We start from the raw sequence: 21,214 nt of genomic DNA on the forward strand, positions 1-21,214 counted from the left end.
CTCAATAGACATTTCTTCAAAAAAGACATACAGATGGCCAACAGGCATGTGAAAAGGTGCTCAACATCGCTAATTACTAGAGAAATGCAAATTAAAAGCACTATGGGATATCACCTCACACCAGCCAGAACTGCCATCATTAAAAAGTCTACAAATAGTAAATGCTGGAGGGGGTGTGGAGAAAGGGGAGCCCTCCTGCACTGCCGGTGGGGATGTAAGTTGGTGCCGCCACTATGAAGGTTCCTTTAAAAACCAAAAATAGGGAGAGGCCACAACAGTGAGAGGCCCGCGTACTGAAAATAAACAAAAAAAACCAAAAATAGAGTTGTCATATGATCCAGCAATCCCACTCCTGGGCATATATCCAGAAAAGACAAAAACTCTAATTCAGAAAGATACATGCACCCCACTGTTCATAGCATCACTATTTACAGTAGCCAAGATATGAAACAACCTAAATGTCCATGGACAGAGGAATGGATAGAAGATGTGGTGTATATACACAATGGAATATTACTCAGCCATAAAAAAGAATGAAATCATGCCATTTGCAGCAACATGGAGGGACCTAGATATTGTCATACTTAGTGAAGTCAGACAGAGAAAGACAGATACCATATGATGTCACCTATATGTGGAATCTAATAATAATACAAATGAATCTATGTACAAAACAGAAACAGACTCACAGACTTAAAAAGCAAACTTATGGTTACCAAAAGGGAAAGGGAGGGAGGGAGGGAGGGAGAACAAATGAGGAGTTTGGGATTAACAGATACTAACTACTGTATATAAGATAGATAAGCAACAAGGATATATCTTACAGCACAGGGTATTATATTTAATAGCTTGTAATAACCTATAATAGAATATGATATGAAAAAAATAACTGAATCACTTTGCTGTATACCTGAAACTAACACAACATTGTAACTCAGTTCTACTTCAAGAAAAAAAGAAAAATGAAATGGCAAGTCAGGAAAGGGATTCTGTATCACAGCCTCATGGTTCCTTTGCACTGTCTGCAGCATGTTGTAAATCGCTTTAACACGGGGCTGTGTGTGTTCACTAGCGACTCTGAGATTTCAGCCTTGCCCAACAGGAGCTGTAGTCCTTCCTCATTCCCAGGAACAGTCACACGTGGAGACAGAGGGCCCCTGCTTGTTTCTAAACAGAACCGGTTCTTTGTCACACTGCTGGCTTCAACTGCATGATATTCCTATTATATTCACATGATTGAACCTTAAATACATCCTTTAACTTTTCCCAAGAGGTTATAAACTACAGGGGTAACATATCACGTGGCCTGAAGAAAATTCTGCCGTCACAGAGCATTAGGGTCACTGATCCGCACGTCAGTAATGAGCAGTACGTCTCCCCGGGCTCTGCGGGGCCGACGGGGAGCGGCTCCCAGAGCATCCCATCATCTCGGTGCCTCTCCAGGCTCCAGGGCTTTCTCCTAGGTGGAGGAAATGACGAAGCAGCTCAGGCCCATTTCTCAAGAGTCGTCCTAGAGTTACAGCTCATAAACCCCGTCCAGCTTCCATGTAGAATTCTGGAACCCCAGGAGAATTTAAGAACAGAATAAGAACTTTTTCTGGGACTGCGGGGTGAGAGGTCTTGGCATATAGAATTCCGCACCGTGCTTGAATCCCAGGAAAGCTTCGAAGCTCAGGAAGTATGCAGACAGAGTCGGGACTCCGGAAGTCGTGTGGGGCTTTTTAGAAAGCTGCTGAGACTACGTCCTGGGCACCTCTGTCCTCTCCAGGCAGGCAGGACTTTGGTTCCACCAATGTTTATCGCGTTTCTGCTTTTCGAAGATCATGATGTGGGGTTGAACGGGTAGGAGCCACAAAAGGATACAGATATTATCAGAGCTCTTAGAGCCCCCGACATCACTGGAATTGGGGTGCAGGGTACTGGGGGCGGTGTGTGGTTGCTGCACCCTCGGGCAGTGTCCACCACTGCTTACAAAACCTCCAGCACAGACAGGAGGTCAGGGAGGAAGGAAGCTGTGCAGGGGCCGGGCTCGGAGGGAAGGACACGCCTCACCCAGGGCTTTCTCCTCCCATCCTGGTGCATAACTTCTCTTTTAGTTTTGTTCAGTCCCCAGGCCAAGCAGGGGGCTGTCCCTGAGTTCCCTGACCCTGAAGAAACGAGCAGCCGTTGTCTCTGGATGACAGTTTTATTGCAGCTGGGAGTTTCTGGTGCTCCAAGCAGGAGTCCTGTCAGGGTCACTGGTAGAAGAGGCGTGCGTCTGTTTATCCGCTGACTTTTGTGTCCCGCTCTGGTAGAAGCCACTTCTGCTCTGTGGTCCGATCTAGAACTAGAGCTGATCAAGCCCTCGGCCCAGTGCAGAGACCCATCACCAAAGTAACTCCTGTTTTTGCCAGTGACGTTTTCACATAACCCTCCAGCCTTTCTCCAGCCCAGCCCGGGTCTGGGCCGCCGAGAGAGGGTATTTCAGAGAGAAGCATCACTTTGGTTGTCTACCTCCTCAACCAGCCTGTGCGCCCCTGTGGCCGGGCCCTTGGCCGGTGGCCTCCGTGCTTCCGCCCCTGGACCTGCAGGGTGCCGTAGGGCTGGTGTCCCAGACCCTGGCTGGGCGCGCCTGGCTGTTTTTAGCCATTTGTTTAGGAGGCCCTGGGGCTCGGACTTGTGCTGCTTTGTGTGTTTTTAGCATCTCTCGGACCATACATATCACCTTAGTGTCAGAGCCTTGTCTTATTTATTTATCTCTGGTAAAATTAAATGTAAAAGTGGAACTTCGGAATCAAGGGTTCAGCTTTTTAGGATTATTAGGAGGCAACTTTGGTGATAAAAGGAATCTTCTCTTCCCAACCATCTCCACCATCAAAGGGTGCCTTGCTTGAAAGCCCCATGTCTGTAAAGCTCTGTTTATGAGGTTCCAGGTCAGGACGGTAGGATCCTGGGGGACTGTGTCCCCTGTGAGGGGGCTGGGACTCTGGCGTTCGTTCCCCACCAACACTGGGCGGTCCTGAGAAAGCCAGGGAGCCTGCATCTCGTCAGAGGAGGCCCGGCTGGGTCAGCTCCTCCCTACTCCTGGAGGTGCGCGGGAACAGGGAGGGGGCCCGATGGTGAGGGCTGGGGGGCGACACTGCAAGGGTTTTTAGCGATGGCGCCAGGCGACCTTCTCACAGCAGTGAGCTTGGCCTGGTGCTTCTTCATTTCTTTCCTTCCCTCTCTTTCTCTCCCTTTCAGCCTCTGCTCCCTTCCCCCACCCCCCCTTCCTTCCTTCAAAACATGTTTGCTATTTATTATGAAAAACGTCAAACGTAACCCAAGCGGAGATGGGATAACAGAAAGCAGAGGTCGTCGCGCTGGGGGGAGCAGCCAGCTCCCTGGGGGCGGGTTGAAGCCCAGACTGGCCGCACCCGAGGCCCTGACTCAGCGGGTCTGGGGTGGGGCTGGAGACTGCATCTTTCACAAGCCCCAGAGGCTGCCGCTGGGGCACAAGGGCCCCCCCTTCCTGCCACCAGCCCCACAGCTGCCAGCCTACGGCCACTTTCCCCATCTGAGCGAGGTCGTATCACGTCATCCTTGAATGTCTCAGCGTGTATCTCAACAAAGATGCTCTTGGGCCAGAAAAGGAGGATTTGGTGTCCGGAGCTACGCCTGTTCCAGAGCCCCTGTCGAGGACGGTGGGCTGAGGGACGAGCAGCTGGACCGGCCCGGCCACCAAGCTCTGGGTGGGAGCGCGGCCCTGCCAGCGTCGTGCGGTCACAGCGAGCAGGCCGGGGGCTAGTAGCCAGTGGAAGACCCACTAACCTTGACCTCCAGTGGGAGCTGAAGGACGACGGCTGACAGCCATCGCGGGCGTGGGGAGGGGGAGCCTGGGAAGTCTTGTTTCCCAGACCTTGCTTTACAGGCCTGTGCAGTTTATCGTTTGTGCCCTAAATGCCATAGGTCCGTCTCCTTGGCCCCATCCTTTCCCTTCGGCCACTGTCGTCTCCCTTGAGGTTGGGAGCGCGGCGGGGAGGGGGTCAGGGTGGAGAAATGCCCCACCTCCGAGGCCGGAGGCGTCAGCAGACCGTGTGCCCGGGTTCGGGTTTGGGTGAGTGGCATCCAACGTGGCGCGGGCTGGCTCCTGGGGCCGCGTGGGCCTCCTTGGGACCCTGGGCACCTGACGTTCCCTCCAGGGCCCTCTCGCCTCTCCGCCCGGCTTCGTCCCCCCCCCCGCCCCCGCTCAGAAGCAGCCTCTCCGTACTTCCCGGGTCTCATGCCGCCCTCTCCACCCCACCCCTCGTCCCCACATTCAGCCAGAGCCACGTTTCTAAAGTGAAAGTCAGACCCCGCTGTGCTCTGCCTTCTTCAGACCCGTCAGTGGTTCCGCGTTCCTTCAAGATGAGATTCCAGGTAGCAGGGCTGAGGCTAGCGCAGGCAGCCGGGCCCTCGGGACTCCGCCGCCCCGTCCTGGCCCCTTGCCGCCCGCCCCCTCGCCTGGCCTTCTCCTCTTTGCCCCTCGGCGTTGGCTTCGGGCCCCCGTCCTCCAGGACGCCTTCCCGACACCCGGACGGGTTACGTTCTCCTCCAGAGCAGCCCCAGCACGGTTTCTCACCCACCGTAGCACTTGTCACTTGTACATGGTCCCCGAGAGCTTTGTGGGCGCCCCCTGAGACTGGGGCCCCAGACTGCACGTTGAAAGTCCTTCCCCTGCAGTCTCGGCAGTGCTGCGAGGCCTGGGCTGGAGTGCTGGTGGCCAGGAAGCTGCAGTCCCCTACAGGCGAGGGACAGAAAGTGAAAGTGTGCATTTGGAGACTCAAACAGTGTGACCTGGCTGTGACCTCAAGCGTGTGAGTTTATATTTTACAAAAGCGTCAGTCCACAACGGGTTTGTCCTGCATCACCGAAGCCCTGGCCGGGGGCACATCGACCCCTGGAACTGCTCGGCTGATGGCTGGCAACTGGAGGGCAGGGCTGGGCCTCCCTGGAAATTTTGGGGGGAATGAACTCGTGCCTGCAGGTCACCAGGGTGGACCATTGCTATTTTGTACTTTCTGTTCATTGAACGACTGATCTTGTCAAACATTTCCCCTGATGCTGTCTTAAATGGGCATCATCGGTGATGCTCTGTGTCTGGCTGTTTTGTGTTCTTAGCAGTGTCGGCGTTTTAGAGTGAATTGTGTTGTCAGAGCTCCGTGTGGTTTTTCTTTTAGGCATCTCAGGTTGTGTTGGGGTTATTCTGCTGATACTGGTTTTGTGCTAATGAAGTTGGCTGTGCATAGGTGTTGTGCCCCTTCAGACGTTGGCTTGTGTATCTGTTAGCTCTTAGCCAGAGTCCCAGAAGCAAGCATGGTTGTTACCACTTCCTGTGTTATGAGAGCCTTGTTCTCCACATATGAGTCATATAAGAATCCTGTGAGATGGAGGTGCTTCATGTGGCGGTGACTGCAAGCATTTGACACTGTACTGAATTATTTATCTCCTTTCCACATTCTAATCAAAGGTGAAGCTTGACCATATCGATCTGTCTTCAGGGTTGGCTAGCTCGTGTCCTCACAGGGAGCTTGTCCTGTAACTTGATTCATTCATGTGTCCCTTTGTCAAGCCAAGCCCAGGTCCCTCAGGTCGGGGGTTGTTCTCACAGACAGGACAGACATGCTGGGTGGACGTGAGGACCAGAGAGGAGGTGGGCCATGACGGGAGCCCTTTGCTGGTGGGTAGGGGCCCACCAGAGTAGCTGGGGTCTGATGGGACATGATTTTGGAGGCCTGCCAGTCTGGTGGGGAGGCCGTCTCAGGTGGCAGGGACCACCTGCTCAGAGAGGTGGTCTCTTCAAGGATCTTTGCTCCGGTCCCAAGAGGAGTTCGAGCAGAGGAGGGGGCTGGCCGGACAGGCTGGGGAGGAGGTGGGCGTGCAGGGGCTTGGGCTCCTTAGTCACAGAGGCACCCACGCTGTGTGAGCAGGAATCATCCCAGACCTCACCACCTCATGTCAGTTGTCTGCTGATGCAGGACAGATACCCACAAACGTGGCAGCTTAGAGCAACACACGCTGATTATCTCACAGCTCCCGTGGGTCAGGAGTTTGGGCACAGCCTACTGGGTCCCTCTGCTCAGGGTCTCCCGAGGCTGCAGTCAAGGTCTCGGCCAGGCTGCATCCGTTCTGGAGCTCAGAGTCCTGTTCCCAGCTCACGTGGTTGTTGGTGGCGTTCACGTCCTGCTGTTGCGGGACTGAACATTTTCCTGCTGGCTGTCAGCTGGGCCGCTCTCATTCTTTGTCATGCGACCCCTCACAGGCCCTCTCGCACGTGGCAGCTTGCTTTTGCGAGGCCGGCAGGAGTCTGTCTGACCTCCAGGCCCACTTTTCCAGGGCTCACCTGATGAGGTCAGGCCCACCCTGGAGCTCTGTTTTGATGAACTCAAAGTCAGCTGACGAGGGACCTTCATTACTAGTGCACTTCTCTTTGCAGTATAATGTAACCCAGTCACAGGAGTGACATCTGTCATACTCACCGTTCTGGCCACACTCAAGGGGAGAGGAGAATGAAGAGCATGTACAGCAGTGACGGGAATCTCGGAGACCATCCTGGAATCCTGCCTGCCACACGCCTCTCTCCCCTGTCCGCCTCTGGCAGCCCCTCCTGCTTCCAGCCTCTTTCTCACGTCCTCACTCCTCCACCCGCCTCTTCTTCCTCCATGCCCTCCCTTCTCTTTTCCTAAATCCCCTCGCTGTTCCTCACCGCCCCCTCCCCAAGCTGATGGGCTGTGGCTGCCTGGTCCACACCGGCTTAGACCCTGGGCCAACAGCCAGGGAGCCCAGGAAGGGCTGGAGAGGCAGCTGCACTCAGCGTGGACGCAGACCTCTTGCTGGCCTGTTGATGAGGCCTATGGGTAGCCAGTGTCCCCAGATGTCAGTCTATCAAACCTTCCCCTCCCCTCCGTTTTGGCTGGATCTTTTTATAGACCCTGAGCGGGTGGCTCATCACACAATGTAACATGGTCTAGAAAATTGAAAATGGCAATGAGGTATCAAAGTTCTGATGCAGTTGTGATTTTTGACATCCTTGATTTGAAGGACCTGGGCTTGGGTTGATAAGGAAACCACATGGGGGTTCCCTGGTGGCGCAGTGGTTGGGAGTCCGCCTGCCGATGCGGGGGACACGGGTTCGTGCCCCGGTCCAGGAGGATCCCGCATACCGCAGAGCGGCTGGGCCCGTGAGCCATGGTCGCTGGGCCTGCGCATCCGGAGCCTGTGCTCCGCGGCGGGAGAGGCCGCGGTGGTGAGAGGCCCGCGTACCGCAAAAAAGAAAAAAAAAAAAAAAAAACCGCATGAACGAAGAGGGTTATAGAATAAATTCCTCATGAGGACATTAGCTAGTTAATCTTTGACAGATCAGCTGTGGTCAATTTTCAACTTAGATTAGAACTTAGAAGACGAATTTGTAGTTCTGTGTAATGTAATTGTGGGGTGAGGGCGAGGGACGTCCTTGACGTGAGGAGCCACGGTCCTGGTGGGAGCCTGTGGTACAGGGTGCCTGGCCTTTGGGAAGAAACTGGACAACAGGACATTTGGACCACCTCACTGCTTGCTGGCCCCAATGACCACATCAGAAGCACGTGGCCGTCTCCAAAGGCCCTGTTTTAAGATGACCTAGGGAACAGCGAAAGCTGTCAGAACTGTTGGAAGAATCACAAGTGTATTCCCATAAAAAATTAAGTGGAAAGGATGGATTTGTTTGACACCAGAAAACCTGGATCCTGGTCCCCTTGCACCGTTCACCTCGCTGGGCCGTTGTATCACCTGCGATAATGAATAAGCTCGAGATTTGTAGAATGAGGAACAGGGCTCAGGTGCCGGGTCCGACGACGTCGGTTGGTCCTGGTCAAGCGTCTTAGATGCTCTTGAGTAGAATAGGGCAAATCAGCTGCAAGTTGACAGGTAGTTAAATGGAGCCAGATTTTGTTTTAAAGTAACAGCTGGAACCACTCTGCTCTGGTGGAAGATGTCTTGCTTGAGAAAAGATGGGCTTCCCAGGGCTCAGGTGCTGAAGGGGCAGCTGGGGGGCAGCGGGGAGTAGTGAGGGGTGACTGGACAGGAGTTCTGGAAAGCAGGGGCAGAGTCTCAGCCCTGTGACCTTGGACAGGTCTGGTGGCGTCTCCGGGCCTCTGCTTCCTGGTCTGTAAAGGGAGGGGTTCAACCAGTGACCTGGGGTCTTGTCCAGCTCTAGTGCTTTGCTCCGTGCACTAATCTGTCATCGTTCCAGAGGAAGGCAGACCGCCCAGCCCTGCCACTTATGGGCTGTGTGACCGTGGGCGCCCTACCCTCTCTGTGCCCTAGTTCCCTTATCTATTAGCTGGGTATGGTAACACCATCTCCCCAATAGGGCTGTTACGAGGAGTCCACGGCATAATATACATGAAGCCCTCAGAACAGCACCCATTGGCATTTAGTAAGGGGTCAATAAAAGGGAGCAATCGTGACTACTGCAACTATGGTGACTGTGATTCCTGGACCCTTTTAATGCTTACAAGTCTGTGTTACTATTTATTAACCTCTGAACAAGAGCATCATGGTTAACCGTGTCCTGGACAGGAGCCGCTGGTCTGTCTCCTAATGCCATCTCTGGTCTGTTGCAGGCGGAGGCCAGGCTGGCGGCAAAGCGGGCGGCACGAGCAGAGGCCCGAGAGATCAGGATGAAGGAGCTGGAGCGACAGCAGAAAGAGGTAACGCGGGGCTCCTCATCGGTTCTCGCGGGAGGGTTCCTTCCAGGCAGAGCGGGCCGCACGGGGGCACCTGCCCCTCTGCTGTTGCTCTCGGTTTGAAGGCACCTGTGCCTGTGACTTTGGTTCAAGGTCAGGCCAGGGCATGGCATAGCATACAGATGCCAGATGGCCCATCCTGGACACTCAACCTGTCGGATCCTGGGACGAGCCTGCGCACAGAGCACGTGCCCATGTGGATCTCCCCGGCCCAGCCTTCTGGCCAGGAGCCAAGAGGTGCTGGCTGTGGACTTGAGGTTCTAGCTGTTGAGCTAGGATGCCCGTCCTCTGAATTAAAATGTGAAAGCAGAACAGGTTATTATTTATTTAGGCTAAGCAGTCTCGTTTAAAATGCTTCCCCTGTGGTTTTTACACTTTTTCATAGGTTTCATGAGGCCTGAAGCCCATGTGTGATACAGAGAACAGAATACACACTGGATGAAATAACCAGGATAGAGACTGCCCTCCTGGGAAGGTGGACAGTAATGTGTTTACACACCTGTTAATGCTGTTTGCTACTTTCGTTCACCACCTTGAGCCGCAGCCAGAAGCCACGTGGGCAGCCTGAGGGCTCTTTCACTCGCAGTTCAAGGGGTGGGCTTCCCTGTGACCTTGAAGCCCACGCAGCGCACGAGCGAGTCCCTCTCCACGGTCTCCGCCTTCTCCCGTGGGCCTCGGCCTCGCGGGGTCTGGGGAGCAGCCGTGCCAGGCCCACTGGCGGCTCTGCTTGTTTGAAGATTTGAATGTATTGTGTTGGAGAGGCGGCCAGCTGCTTTCCCCAGGGATGATTTTCGTACTCAGAGTCTGGTTTGGTTCAGGTAGCCAAATTTTCAAAGTTGAACCGGTGTCTTAAAACTTGTGAGATTTCAGTTAAAGTCTGGATTTCCAGTTTCTCCTAAAACCACTGCAGTTTCTGCCAGGTCCCCAAGGTCACGTTCCCTGTAGAGGCGAGGTGCTCACTGTTGTTCCCTGCGGGGTTTGCCACTCCGCGTGGACGTGTGTACTCGGGGCGAGGGGCGTGGCCAGGCTTGAACTTGAGGAGGAAACCTCTCCCACGTGGCTCCAAGAATCTGTTGAAGGTTACTAGAAACTCGAGCCCAGGGGGTTAGTTAGGAGAGTCATACCTGGGTCCTGATGACAGGAGGGCGGGGGCCCCGGAGTGATGGGGATGGAGGGGACATGTCCCTGAGAGAAAGGCCACACAACACGCCGGCGGTGATGTTGGGAAGTGGCCCGAGCAGAGGGGCAGCCACACCTCGACCGTATTTTAGGCATCACTTGGGGATGTGAAGAAGAAATACTTCTATGGGGAGAAGTATTTGGACTGGAAGGTGGAGAAAAGGGACAGGTGTTGTTGTTTTGTAGACCTTTGTCACTTAACCTGTCTGAGACAGTGTCACCTGGGCTTTAGGAATCACCCTGACAGCAGCCAACAGCCGGGCACCAGACTCTGACATAAAGAGTCCTCGTTGGAGGCCACCTAATGGAATAGTTCTCTTAGCCTGGACTGGTTTTTAAGTTAGAGATTTGACTGATTGATTGGTTGGTTGATTGAGCCGAGCCGTGTGGCTTGCGAGATGTCAGTTCCCTGACCAGGGATCAAACCCGGGCCCAGCAGTGGACCGCCAGGGAGCTCCCTAACTTAGAGATTTTAAATAGCAAATTGATTTTTCAAACTGCCTGGCATCAATGTCTGTTTAGAATATTCCTGTCCATTCAGTGGCTACTTGCAAAGCCCCCGTGTGTAGGACACTGCCAGCCCCTCCCCTCTGCTTTGGAAACCAACTGGCAGGGAAGCTCGGGGGTTAATGCAGCGGCTTCATCACAGTTTGCGAGGTGAGGCTGCATTCTCCAGCGCCAGCAGAGGCTCATTCGTTCCTCTGCTTCCCCTGCTTCCCCTCCACCCCCCAGTCTTTTTCATATTAAGGCCTTAAAAGAGCTGTAAGAAGAATTTTTCAAAATACATTGTTGCCCCTCCAGGTTTTGCCACATTTGACTGAGTGGCCGCCTGGTGGTGTTTCTGGTGGCCTGTGGCTGTCCCCTCCGCTCTGTTGTTGGAGCTGGACCACTGGACTCGGGAAAGATGACCTTGAACCTGTCAGGGGGCCTGCCTTTGGTTTTCTTGGTGGTGTTATCAATGATAATCATTTTATCATTTGTCTCACAAGTGAGAGAAAGTTCCTCTCACAAAGGTAAAATTTCTACAAACTCAAGTCCAAAATGAATTGCATAGTATATACATGCATATCTATCTTCCAAATTATAATATATTCTAGCCTTAATTACGGGCAGAATTGAATTAAATATATAGTTGATAACAAAAGCAGCCTGTCACAGAGTTCTTTGGCAGAAGTTCTTGATTTAGAAAATGAAAGTTAAGAGGAATTCGGCTAAGTAAGAAACCATTTATTTGAAGGGCCTCCTTTCAAAGCAAAGCACCCTTTTCCCCCTTGGAGTCAAAGAAAGTCCCCTCCCATTGCATTTAATTCTGCAGAGTGATCTGCTGCTGAACTCCGGCACTTCAGTTGCAATATTTCAAGTTGCAAAACTGCAGTTGCTACCCAAAGATGGGAAACTAAGTCAGGGCCATTTAATCTTGGTATCATTAAATGGGCATTGGATGTCGGTGGGGGGAGGGGGTGATCGTGTGGAGGGTCCCCCTGCCGCCTGCCACGCCAGGCACAGCCCTGCCCCTCACAGCAGCCTCACCAGGCCCTGGGAGCCCCACTGTGCTCTCAGGGCAGGGACTGAAGTATCCTGGCCTGGCAGGAGCTGAGATTCAAGCCCAGCTCCTGTGCACCGTGGCCTGCCCTGGGGTGTCTGGTACCTGCTAAGGACCTCAGGCTTTGCAGAGAAAATCTGATTAAAACCTGGGAAATCCGATTAAAAATGCCATAGTTTGCCTCACTCGGTCAGACACACAGTGTCGTTGGTTAGTAGATGGCATTAGAATCTTGAAATTCTTTTTTTTTAATTTATTTTATTGAAGTATAGTTGATTTACAGTGTTGTGTTAGTTTTTGCTGTACAGCAAAGTGATTTGGTTACACATATACAATCATTTTTTCATATTCTTTTCCCTTATGGTTTATCACAGGATATTGAATGTAGTTCCTTGTTGTTTATCCATTCTCTGTCTAATAGTTTGCCTTGAAATTCTTTACTCTTGCGGTAAAGACACTCGGGTGGTTCACAGGGATGAAAATGTTTTGTCGTGATTCAAGTTCCGTGGAAGGTCTCGCACAAAAGCAGTTTGCTAATTGGGTGCCCTCAGCATTCAGCCACCGCAGAGATGCTCTCGGACGTGGGAACACGTTTCCAGGGACCTTTCTCAGGATCAGGCCATGTGCCTGATGGCTCAGCCCCACGCTGGGAATTATCTGGGTGCAGAATGACACCCTGGGTGGGGGGCCCGTATCAGTCAGGCAGGAAGCAGAGAAAGTAACTCCGGGCAGCACGGCGGGTGAGTGCAGGTGCTGAATGAAGAAGCTGCAGGTGGGGAAAGCCAGGACAGGCAAGAAGGCCTCGTGGGTGACGAGAGTCAGATGGCGGAGGCCTGGAGGATGGAGAGAGGGCCCCGGCTCTGCCCGCTGGTTTGTATCGATGTGTGAGCCCAGGAGCACTGACTCATACAAAGGACAGTTTTGCTATCATAAATTCGATGTGCTTGGGACAGGAGCGCATTGCCATTTAAAGCGTATGTCTGCTTCCTCAAAAAAGGGATTTGAAAGGTTTAAAATAAAATACGCATAGGTTTTATTCGTAGTCAGAGAGAGATCTGGGGTGGGGCGGGGGGCCTGGCAGGGACCTCCTGGAGCCCCTGGTGTGTGGCGGTGCCGGGACTGGGTGCTGCCACAGTCTGGAGAGGGGTCTGTCCGGGTTTTAGTGACAGGCGAGGAAGACGGACCTTAATTAGACAGTTTTCCCAAAAGCTGAGCGAGTGGCTGGCCAGGATTCAGATCTGGACCTGGAAAAGCTGCAAAGCTTGGAGGCTTCCCATTACATCCTCTGCCTCCAGATCAAGTGTATAACCAACAGCGAAAACAAAGGGCGGCGTCAGTGTGTCACCCTTGGGATTAACCTCGGCGGAGGGCACGCTGCCGCTCACCACCAAGGCGGGGAAGAGCCACGTGGTCCTTAGCGTTTTGCAAGCAGACGTGCACCTTGAAAAACAAGTTTTTTCCTTGGTGCTGATTCAGGGCTCGTCATATAAACACAGAAAGGACCTTTGTGTCCACTGAGTGTTACCGAGAACACGGGAGCAGCAGCTGTTCGTCCAGCTGATTCTTGACGTGACCCGTGTCCTGGGCTGGGGGAGGGGGCACGAGTGGGCCCTTGGGTGCGCGTGGGCGTTCGCGTGCACAGCTAGAGAGAGGAGACAGACAAGCTTGCAGGTTTGGGGACGTGCTTTTAGGACTGAGGATGGTGTACAGACAACATCCCTCGGTCTCCCCTCTGCATATCACATCTCCGGGCCTATTATTAGAAATAGCACCACAATCTGAGGTTATACAATCTGATAGCCCAGGCACTGGCATTTTAAGTTGTTGATTAAGTGGAAATGAATATGCTTTGGAAGACCCGTGTTTAACTAGTAGGGTTGATATTTTGGTGTAAAAATTGAGAAACACAATCCCTGTTTGCACCGGCCGGCGAGCCACCCTGCCTCTGCACAGGTGCTTCTGAGCAGGACCAAGGCTTTCCTTAACAAGGAGGTCAGCTCGGCTGCAGGCAGACGAAGGCTGTGAATGCCTGGAGAGCAGTGACCGTCGCTGGGGGCTCAGGAGAGCGGGAAGCTGGCAGCACCACTGGGGGGTGTCAGAGATGGGTCGTGGTTGAAGCCACACTAGTGCCTGGGACCCTCCAAGGCCAGCATGAGAGTGTGCACAGAGGAGAGGTGAGAAGTGTCATCAGTGCTGGAGGAGTGTAGACCTGTCATCAAGCCCCAGCAGACCCTGAGGACATGGGGGCCTCGAGCCGGCTGCAGATCTATCCAGATGGCCCAGGCACCCCAGCCCTCCTAGCCGCCCACCGCACCCCCCAGAATGGTTCTTTTCACCCGTGCGGATGGTGAGAACCGACTACATTAGCTGTGCTTGGGGGCTGTTTCAAAGGATTATGAGCTCCTTTTTAATGGATTTATTCGGGAGAATATGTAGATATTCTTGGGGAAATCTGAGTGAACCTTTTACTTTGTTCGAGAACCTACACTAATGGAAAAAAAAAAAATGGTGGTATGATGCCCAGGTGATCTCATGATGGTCAGAGTGCATCTCTTGTTGCTACTGACCTGATAAACATTTCTGTTGGAGGAACAATGTTCAGTAGTCATAGTGTTGAATACATTGATCTGTGCTCACCCACGTAGGACTAGAAGCACCGAGTCTCAAGCCTTGTAGTTGTGGCAGTGCCTTGGACAATGCCTGACTCAGTCAAAGTTTTGTTGAATGAATGAATGAATGAACGGATGGGTGGAGTAGACATCTCAGTCTTACCTAGAGATTACTACAAAATTAGGAGGAAGCTCTAGAGCAAACGAATATGTCAAGGTATGATAATAAGCTTTTCAATTTTTTTTCAGTTATATTCCAGTGATCACTCCATTTGGCTGGAATTTTCCTGGTATTCCGCTTGTATCTGTTGAATTTTCCACGTATTCTGCATGAATCCGAATGTGAAAGCCTCTTTTTCACTCTTTGTGAATTTGACCAGTTGACTTTCCAATTAAATTTCTGTACTTTTTTGTTAAACTTTGATCACGGTGAAAAGAAATTTTAAATTGAAGATGAAGTTCTTTTTCCCATTAACGGTAACAGGTTATACAAACTTCTGCATTAGAATAGTAGCAGGATTCTTGTAGACTTGTGTGGACATGCCTGTGTTTCACCAATATATCTAAAATAGAATGTAAAATCTGTTATGAAATTACTGATTATTTCAATGAGGCTTCAAGAGGTTGTTTTCATTCATATTTCACCAGTTTTCACCTTTTTTCCAATATGGCTTTTATTCATATTCCTAGGTACTTACAGAACCTTTCTTTCTGATGTTTATACTTCTGTAACTGGATTTTATATTTCTTTCCCAATTTCTTTTGCCCTCCTCTATAGATCTATCAGGTTCAGAAGGTAGGCTCTTCCTTCTTTATTTTCTAATTTGCATGTACTCTTTTTCCCTTGCCAAGGACCTGGTCACCTTTCAGAAATAACACCTTTGATTGAAAACTCATCGAAGTTCTTACTGCTTCTTTTACTGCTTTATTTATGAATCGGTTTGAACAAGAATGCTTAGGTCCCCACTTGAGCCCACACGCAAAGCAGCCGTCAGCACACATTTCTGTGTACTGAAAGCTTTTCCCATCTCCCTTTTCTCAAGAAATTAGAAAATCGTTGAAGAAGAAAAATTAACTCTAAGACAAAATAAAAATCACACCTCAGAGTTTGGAAAACCTTTTGAAATCAGATATTTAAAAAGAAAGATTATCCTCTCATATAATTTTATTAGAAGGGCTTTAAGCTATCAAGGCATATTACCATACATGAGGAGATTATTACATACTGTTTAAAATCTGAGTAAAAAAAGAAAATGGTGATATAACAGTAAAATCCAACAGCTTAGAACACACCTGCCTTCTATCTCCAATATTCTCTGTTTCCTAGTATTTTGTAAAAGCAGCTGAGGTTTAGAAATAAATGCACTGAGCAGGCCAGACACAGAAAATGAAGAGGAAAACAACCAAGTCAGTGACTCCTGATCCAGCAATAACGAAGGAAGGAGTAAGCGGTTCCCTGAGAACTTACAGAAAGTGTTTACAGTGAGTCTTTCCCAAAAATGAATTGTTGTTACTTACGACACCTGTAATGGCTTCGTGTTTACAAATTTATTTAGTTTACAGATAAAGAAGGACTATATGTGTCTTTGACAGCAACTAAGAAAATCAAAACAAGGGGACTCAATTTCGTAGGGTAGAACGTGCCGACCCTGTAAACACCCTATGTCAGTAAATGTAAAATTCTGTTTTTGGATTCCTTTACCAGCTGCAGTTCCCAATTGCCTTGCCTTCCTGCCTCTCTCACTCTGCATAACTACTGTCCCCCAGAGTGTTAAGAAACCAGTTAAGTAGGTGCCGGAATCTATTTGAACTTCGTTAGTTTTTGCAGGGTCCACTTGGAAATGTGTATTGAAGCTAGAGCTCCAACCCATACACAGAGAATCTAGGTAAGAATTTCATAGGTAAAAGACAAGGCTGGGGGCTTCCCTGGTGGCGCAGTGGTTGAGAGTCCGCCTGCCGATGCAGGGGACGCGGGTTCGTGCCCCGGTCCGGGAGGATCCCACATGCTGCGGAGCGGCTGGGCCCGTGAGCCGTGGCCGCTGAGCCTGCGCGTCCGGAGCCTGTGCTCCGCAACGGGAGAGGCCACAGCAGTGAGAGGCCCGCGTGCCGCGAAAAAAACCAAAAACAAACAAAAAGACAAGGCTGGGAACCATCACAGTATCTGATAGAGCAGGACATAACTGCCTAAAACCTAGACAGGGGATTCCTATCTGGTCATTTCCACTTTGATCCATTCCCATCTGGTGCTGCATCAAGATTATTTTCCTTTCACCAACTCACCAGGGATACGCCCTTAGAACTTTGTCAGAATGGTCATTTGTATACAAATACAGCTAGAGGGAGCACAGGAAGCCCTCCATGGGAAAACAGATACACATTTTTATCATAAAGATGTGTCCAAGGGAAGGGAAGGCTTTCCTTGTCACGGAGACTCAGGAAACGGAAAAGGAAGCAGTAAGGCTCTGTTCCAGCCCATCGGCTGCATCCATCACGGTTTCTCTCCTGTGGAATCAAAGCTGTTTCTGAAAGTCGAGCACTTCTGCGTTCGTCTGGCTTTTGCTTCCTTCTGCATGACTCGCTGGCTAATCATAGCAGTTTACATGTGCAATATCTTACACTTTCTAGAGTTTGCTGTGCTGTCACTGCCAGCTAACACCAGGACTACTCGTTAACCGCACTTACTGTTGGCAGGGGTGTCCTCCCTCCATGGAATGGCGTGGAGATGCAGCTGTAGAGTTACAGCAGCTGTTTATTAGGCCACCTGTGGACTCGATGAAAGACTTTAAATACTGATTCTTATTTTTGTCCTAAAAAGAGCAATAGGTAGAGTGCAGTATGTGATATGGGTATAGAATTGGCCAAAAAGGGAAATATGGAAATAGAAAATCGGATAACACAGACTTCTTTTGGAATTTACTTTTTGTCAATTTCTGTAGGCCCCCTCCTTTTTAAAAACCACATTTTCTTTCTGTCTTTGCAGTTAAGCCGTGGGATAAAGGAGGGTCGATGGCATCAAATTTTCATATCTGGAATTTGACAGTGAGAGTGGGGCTAACATGAATTGAACGCAGAATAGCTCTAAGCCGTTGCATTTCACTTAAACTCATATTAAAACGTGACTTTAGGAAGTGTTTACGTTTATTTCCTTTCTCGATTTATAGTCTAAGGAAAGGAACTTACAGAAAAAGATTTGGCTTATGTGCTGCGGATATTAAGGTTCTGTATTGTTTGACTTTTTAAAGCACTGTTAAATTCTCCCTCCTGATTTTCTTCTTCCAGTTTTCTGCTTGCTGCCGCCTCTAGGAGAAAAGGGCAAGGCCATCGAAGAGCCATATATATATTCTAAATCTGGCTGCCCCTCAAAATAAATGGAAACTGAACCAAACATAGCAGCAGCCTGTTTTGGTCATTGTAAAACAATTTCAAAAATTGTCGTGTACTCTAGCATCCAGTTTTTTTCTTCTGATGATAAGCTTTTCACGTGTAAGAGGAAAATCCCATCTGTGTCATACGATAGGGAGGTTTGGATGGTTGTTTCTTGCTTTTCTTATTAGAAATTGAGGGAAGAGTGAGGAGGACAGCAAAGCCCCGTTACTTGAGAGTCTACCTGGGTTCCCACCTGAATTTGGAATTGCTGTATTTAGTAACAGTAGTAGCCACCCGGAATCTGCTTTTCTGTTTCTGACTTGGGCCATTGCGGTTTAGACAGGCAAGCTGAAACCATGGAGGTGTTGGCTAAAGAAAACACCAAGCAGAACTTTTCTTCCCTGGGCCAAGACCTCTTCTGCAACAGCCTGCTTGGTCGTCTTGCCATCAGTGGCATGTTATAAAGACGTCCACAGCCCAGAAATTCTCGAGGGCCTAAATTTAGCATGGCTATCAGATAGCTGGAGCAAGTGTACTAGAAATCTAGGGGCAGCACACCATTTCTCCCCCTTTCCTCTGGTGTTCTCGTTCCTGTTGTAGCAGCACGGGAATGGCTTTGGCTTCTCTTGAGTCGTGCTTTATTCCTGCAGTACACCTGCTCCGAAGGCATGGACAGCTTTACGGAGGGGCTTGAAAGCTGCTGGGCTCAGTTTGAATTCCTGGTCTCTACGGAGGTCACCCCCTCGCCCCAGGACTGCTTCGTCCTGGGCTCTCTCGTCTTCCCCGAGGGAGCGGGTCGGGAGGCTCTGTCTTCACAGGCTCACAGGCCGCGTGGGGGTCAGAGCCTGACCTTCTGCTTCCCTGCTCTGCCTTGGCATGCTACCTTGACCCCGAGGCTTGGCAGCAGTTTGGAAATGCATGTCAGAACAGTGTCCTATGCGATTACCGTTGCACTTCTTGCCTAATTTTCTTTCCCTTCTGTCTGTAGAAATATTATGGGCTGGATACAAAGTGGGGCGACATCGAGCAATGGATGGTAGGCCTTGAATCTGATTTTGAAAAGCGTAAATGGTTTGTAATTGGATTCTTCCACAGTTTAATTACATGGCCAGATCCCTGTTGCACCCTAATTTGATACTGAGTGATTTCCTGCTGGGCGTGCTTGCATCTGGCCTGGTTGTGTACATCCCACGTGAAGCCTGGTTAGAAGGTGCCCTGGCCAGGGCTGGTGTCAGGTCTGTTCAGTAGCAGCTGACTCCTGGAGCTTCCAGGCCAGCGTTTGTGAGGGTCTCCACCCCGACCAGGACCCCGATCTCCTCTGCAGTGGACTCCCCATTGGGGACACTCAGGCTGGGCGTGTGGCCCCGGCGCGAGAACCTTCCCATGAGCATCCGGTCCAGCCAGCTCTAGTTGGAATCCAGGGGGACGCGTGATGCTGCAATTCCTTCACTCGCGATTGCAGTCAGCTGCCCGGTCACCCCATTCCGACCTCTATACTTTGCTGCTGGGTACCCCCCCCCCAACCTCATCTGCCGTGCCTGAGAAACCACTGTCCTCTGGTGAGAAAATTCCTTTACCTTCTCACCCTGTTTCCTGGCACGACGTAGCTGTCCTCCTTAGTCGGTTAAGAGCTGGCCCGCCCCTCACAATACCCCTGTCCTTACGACCCTCCCGGGGGGAGATCTTGCCCCCTGGCGGGAGGTTCTAGAAGAGGGGGGATTCCAAGAGCTGTCCACTGGTCCCGAGGGAGCATGGCTTCATGGCTCCTGTCATGAATTCATCCACCTGAGTGCTCCCCACCTCTTCCTGTCCTTGTCACCTTGCTGACTGGCCTCATGGACATCATCACGTACCTGTAGCATTTGAGAACCTGAGCAGTATGGAACTGTCCTATTAGATGTCCCTTACACATAAAATAATCTAAGGGAGTATAAAATGACCTAACATTGAGAGATCTGTGTATAATATAAAAGAAAACAGTTGATGAAATATAAAGAGCATACAATTCCTCTATTTAAAAAACTATCAACTTCAACCTCTGATATGTGTAGACCATCATTCTAGCTTATATGGCACAGGCAGATGTACGTTTATCAAATCGTAAGACACAGTTAAAAGATGTGTCAGTGTTTTATATACCACTGAGAAAGAAACAGAAAGTTGCTAATTATAATCGTGAGCAACTTTGATGATAAGCTATGCCCCAACTTCAGAGACGTCCAAATGCAAAATGGAGCACCTTAGAATGCACAAAATATGGTAGATGGTGTGGCATCCGTATTGGATCTCTTACGGAAGTGATTTCTCTTCCAATTCCTGAAGAGAAGTGAGTAAGGTTTTGAATGTAAGAAGAAAAGTAGGCTGATTTAAATGGACCACATTCGATTCGGAAAAAATTAAGACCCTGCTTTTCACCCAACACGCACTTGCTTTTAAAGCCAAAATGAAATATGCCGACTCTTTGTGTGCTTAAGCCCCCCACCCACTTTTAGAAGAAAACATTTTCCCCCAGTGGTTTAATTGAAGCCTTTAAGCAAAAGCAAAGAAAATATTTGTTTGACATTTATATCAGAAATGCTGTATTATGGAGTATCTAAGCCTTCTCCTGTGTCTGCCCTAACCTTTCTGTGCTGTTTCCTCCGTTGCTTTGGTAGGAAGACAGTGAGCGCTACTCCCGTAGATCCAGAAGAAACACGTCGGTTAGTACTGTGTTCATTCATTACATCGGCGTTTTGACTGAAGTCTGATTTGCAGTTTTAATGGCTGAAATACATAAATTGTCTCTCTATCCATCTGTCTATATGTATATACACCTATCTATAGATCTGTATCTATATCTTAATGATACTTACGAAAGAAATTAACTAACACTGATACTGTTACCTAAACAAAGACTGTGAACTCAGCTTTTAGCACTGTGACCTGACTTTGGTGAGGCGAGAGTGAGTGTTTGAAAATTTTCTGAGTTTCATGACAGTTTTAGTGCTTTTTTCGCTATTAAATACCCATGAATAATTTGCAGAGTAATATGCATTAAGCTACATGTTTGTAGGTTACCAGCGAAGTGAACAGCATCACTGTAGTGAAATTAAAGTCGCGTTATCCAGAAACAGTCTTCTGTTAAGCAGAGGTGCACAAACAAAGCCCTTTTGGCGAAAACCCAGGCTCACGTGCACTGAGATTTTCACGGGGGCCTGATCTGCCCCCCTGCCATGTGTCGGGTCAGCCGCTTCCCTCAGAGCTGGTCACTGGTTTCTCTGTGTCTGTTACATCATCGCCTCATGGTTGTTTTCATCCTTTCTTTTTACTAGGCGTCTGATGAAGATGATCGCGTGTCAGCGGGTAGCCGCGGAAGTCTGAGGGTCAGTAACCAGATGGTTGAGTTTGCATGGTACAGTCTGTGTCCACGCTCCTGGCCCTTCCATCCCTGTGTTCGAAGTTCTTGTTCATTATCCCTGTAGCCTCTGTTCAATGGTGGGATGTCTCTTTGTGATGTAGAGAGATTAGTGATAAGCGTAAGCAGTTTTGTTGTGTCTTTCTCCCCACAGTGGAAGTCCTCCTTTCTTCATGTTGGTCCACATCACAAAACTGCCCCATTTAGAGTAAGTTGCCTCATTGCTAGCGTGGTGAAGGGGAGCACGAAGGCTCATTCTGTCCTAATGGAAGTGCACAAGCTCCCCAGCAAATTGGAATCTCAGTTAAAGTAACTACAAGTTAAAGGAACTATTATTCAGTGATGTTTCCCATAGCTCCTTGAAAGCTGCTGTAGGCTGCCGGTGGAACACCGGGGCACA

The 21,214-nt window shown here is 50.0% G+C and overlaps 1 protein-coding gene across 8 annotated transcripts in view; it reads left to right on the plus strand.

Annotated features, from left to right (window-relative positions):
- The window catches only part of LRRFIP1 (LRR binding FLII interacting protein 1), a 142,905-nt gene that overhangs the window by 66,829 nt on the left and 54,862 nt on the right, over nt 1-21,214 (plus strand). For 3 of the 8 annotated variants that reach the window (XM_082840880.1, XM_082840879.1, XM_082840881.1), the window contains exons 2-6: nt 8,601-8,687; nt 14,833-14,850; nt 18,409-18,456; nt 20,075-20,119; nt 20,732-20,782. In XM_082840880.1, coding sequence (XP_082697006.1) covers nt 8,601-8,687; nt 14,833-14,850; nt 18,409-18,456; nt 20,075-20,119; nt 20,732-20,782 — 249 coding nt within the window. The remainder of the gene's footprint in view (nt 1-8,600; nt 8,688-14,832; nt 14,851-18,408; nt 18,457-20,074; nt 20,120-20,731; nt 20,783-21,214) is intronic. The other 5 variants (XM_082840877.1, XM_082840882.1, XM_082840878.1 and 2 more) reach the window with 2 other exon arrangements.

This window comes from Leucopleurus acutus (genome assembly GCF_964270905.1).
Source record: "Leucopleurus acutus genome assembly, chromosome: 6".
Lineage (NCBI taxonomy): Eukaryota > Metazoa > Chordata > Mammalia > Artiodactyla > Delphinidae > Leucopleurus > Leucopleurus acutus.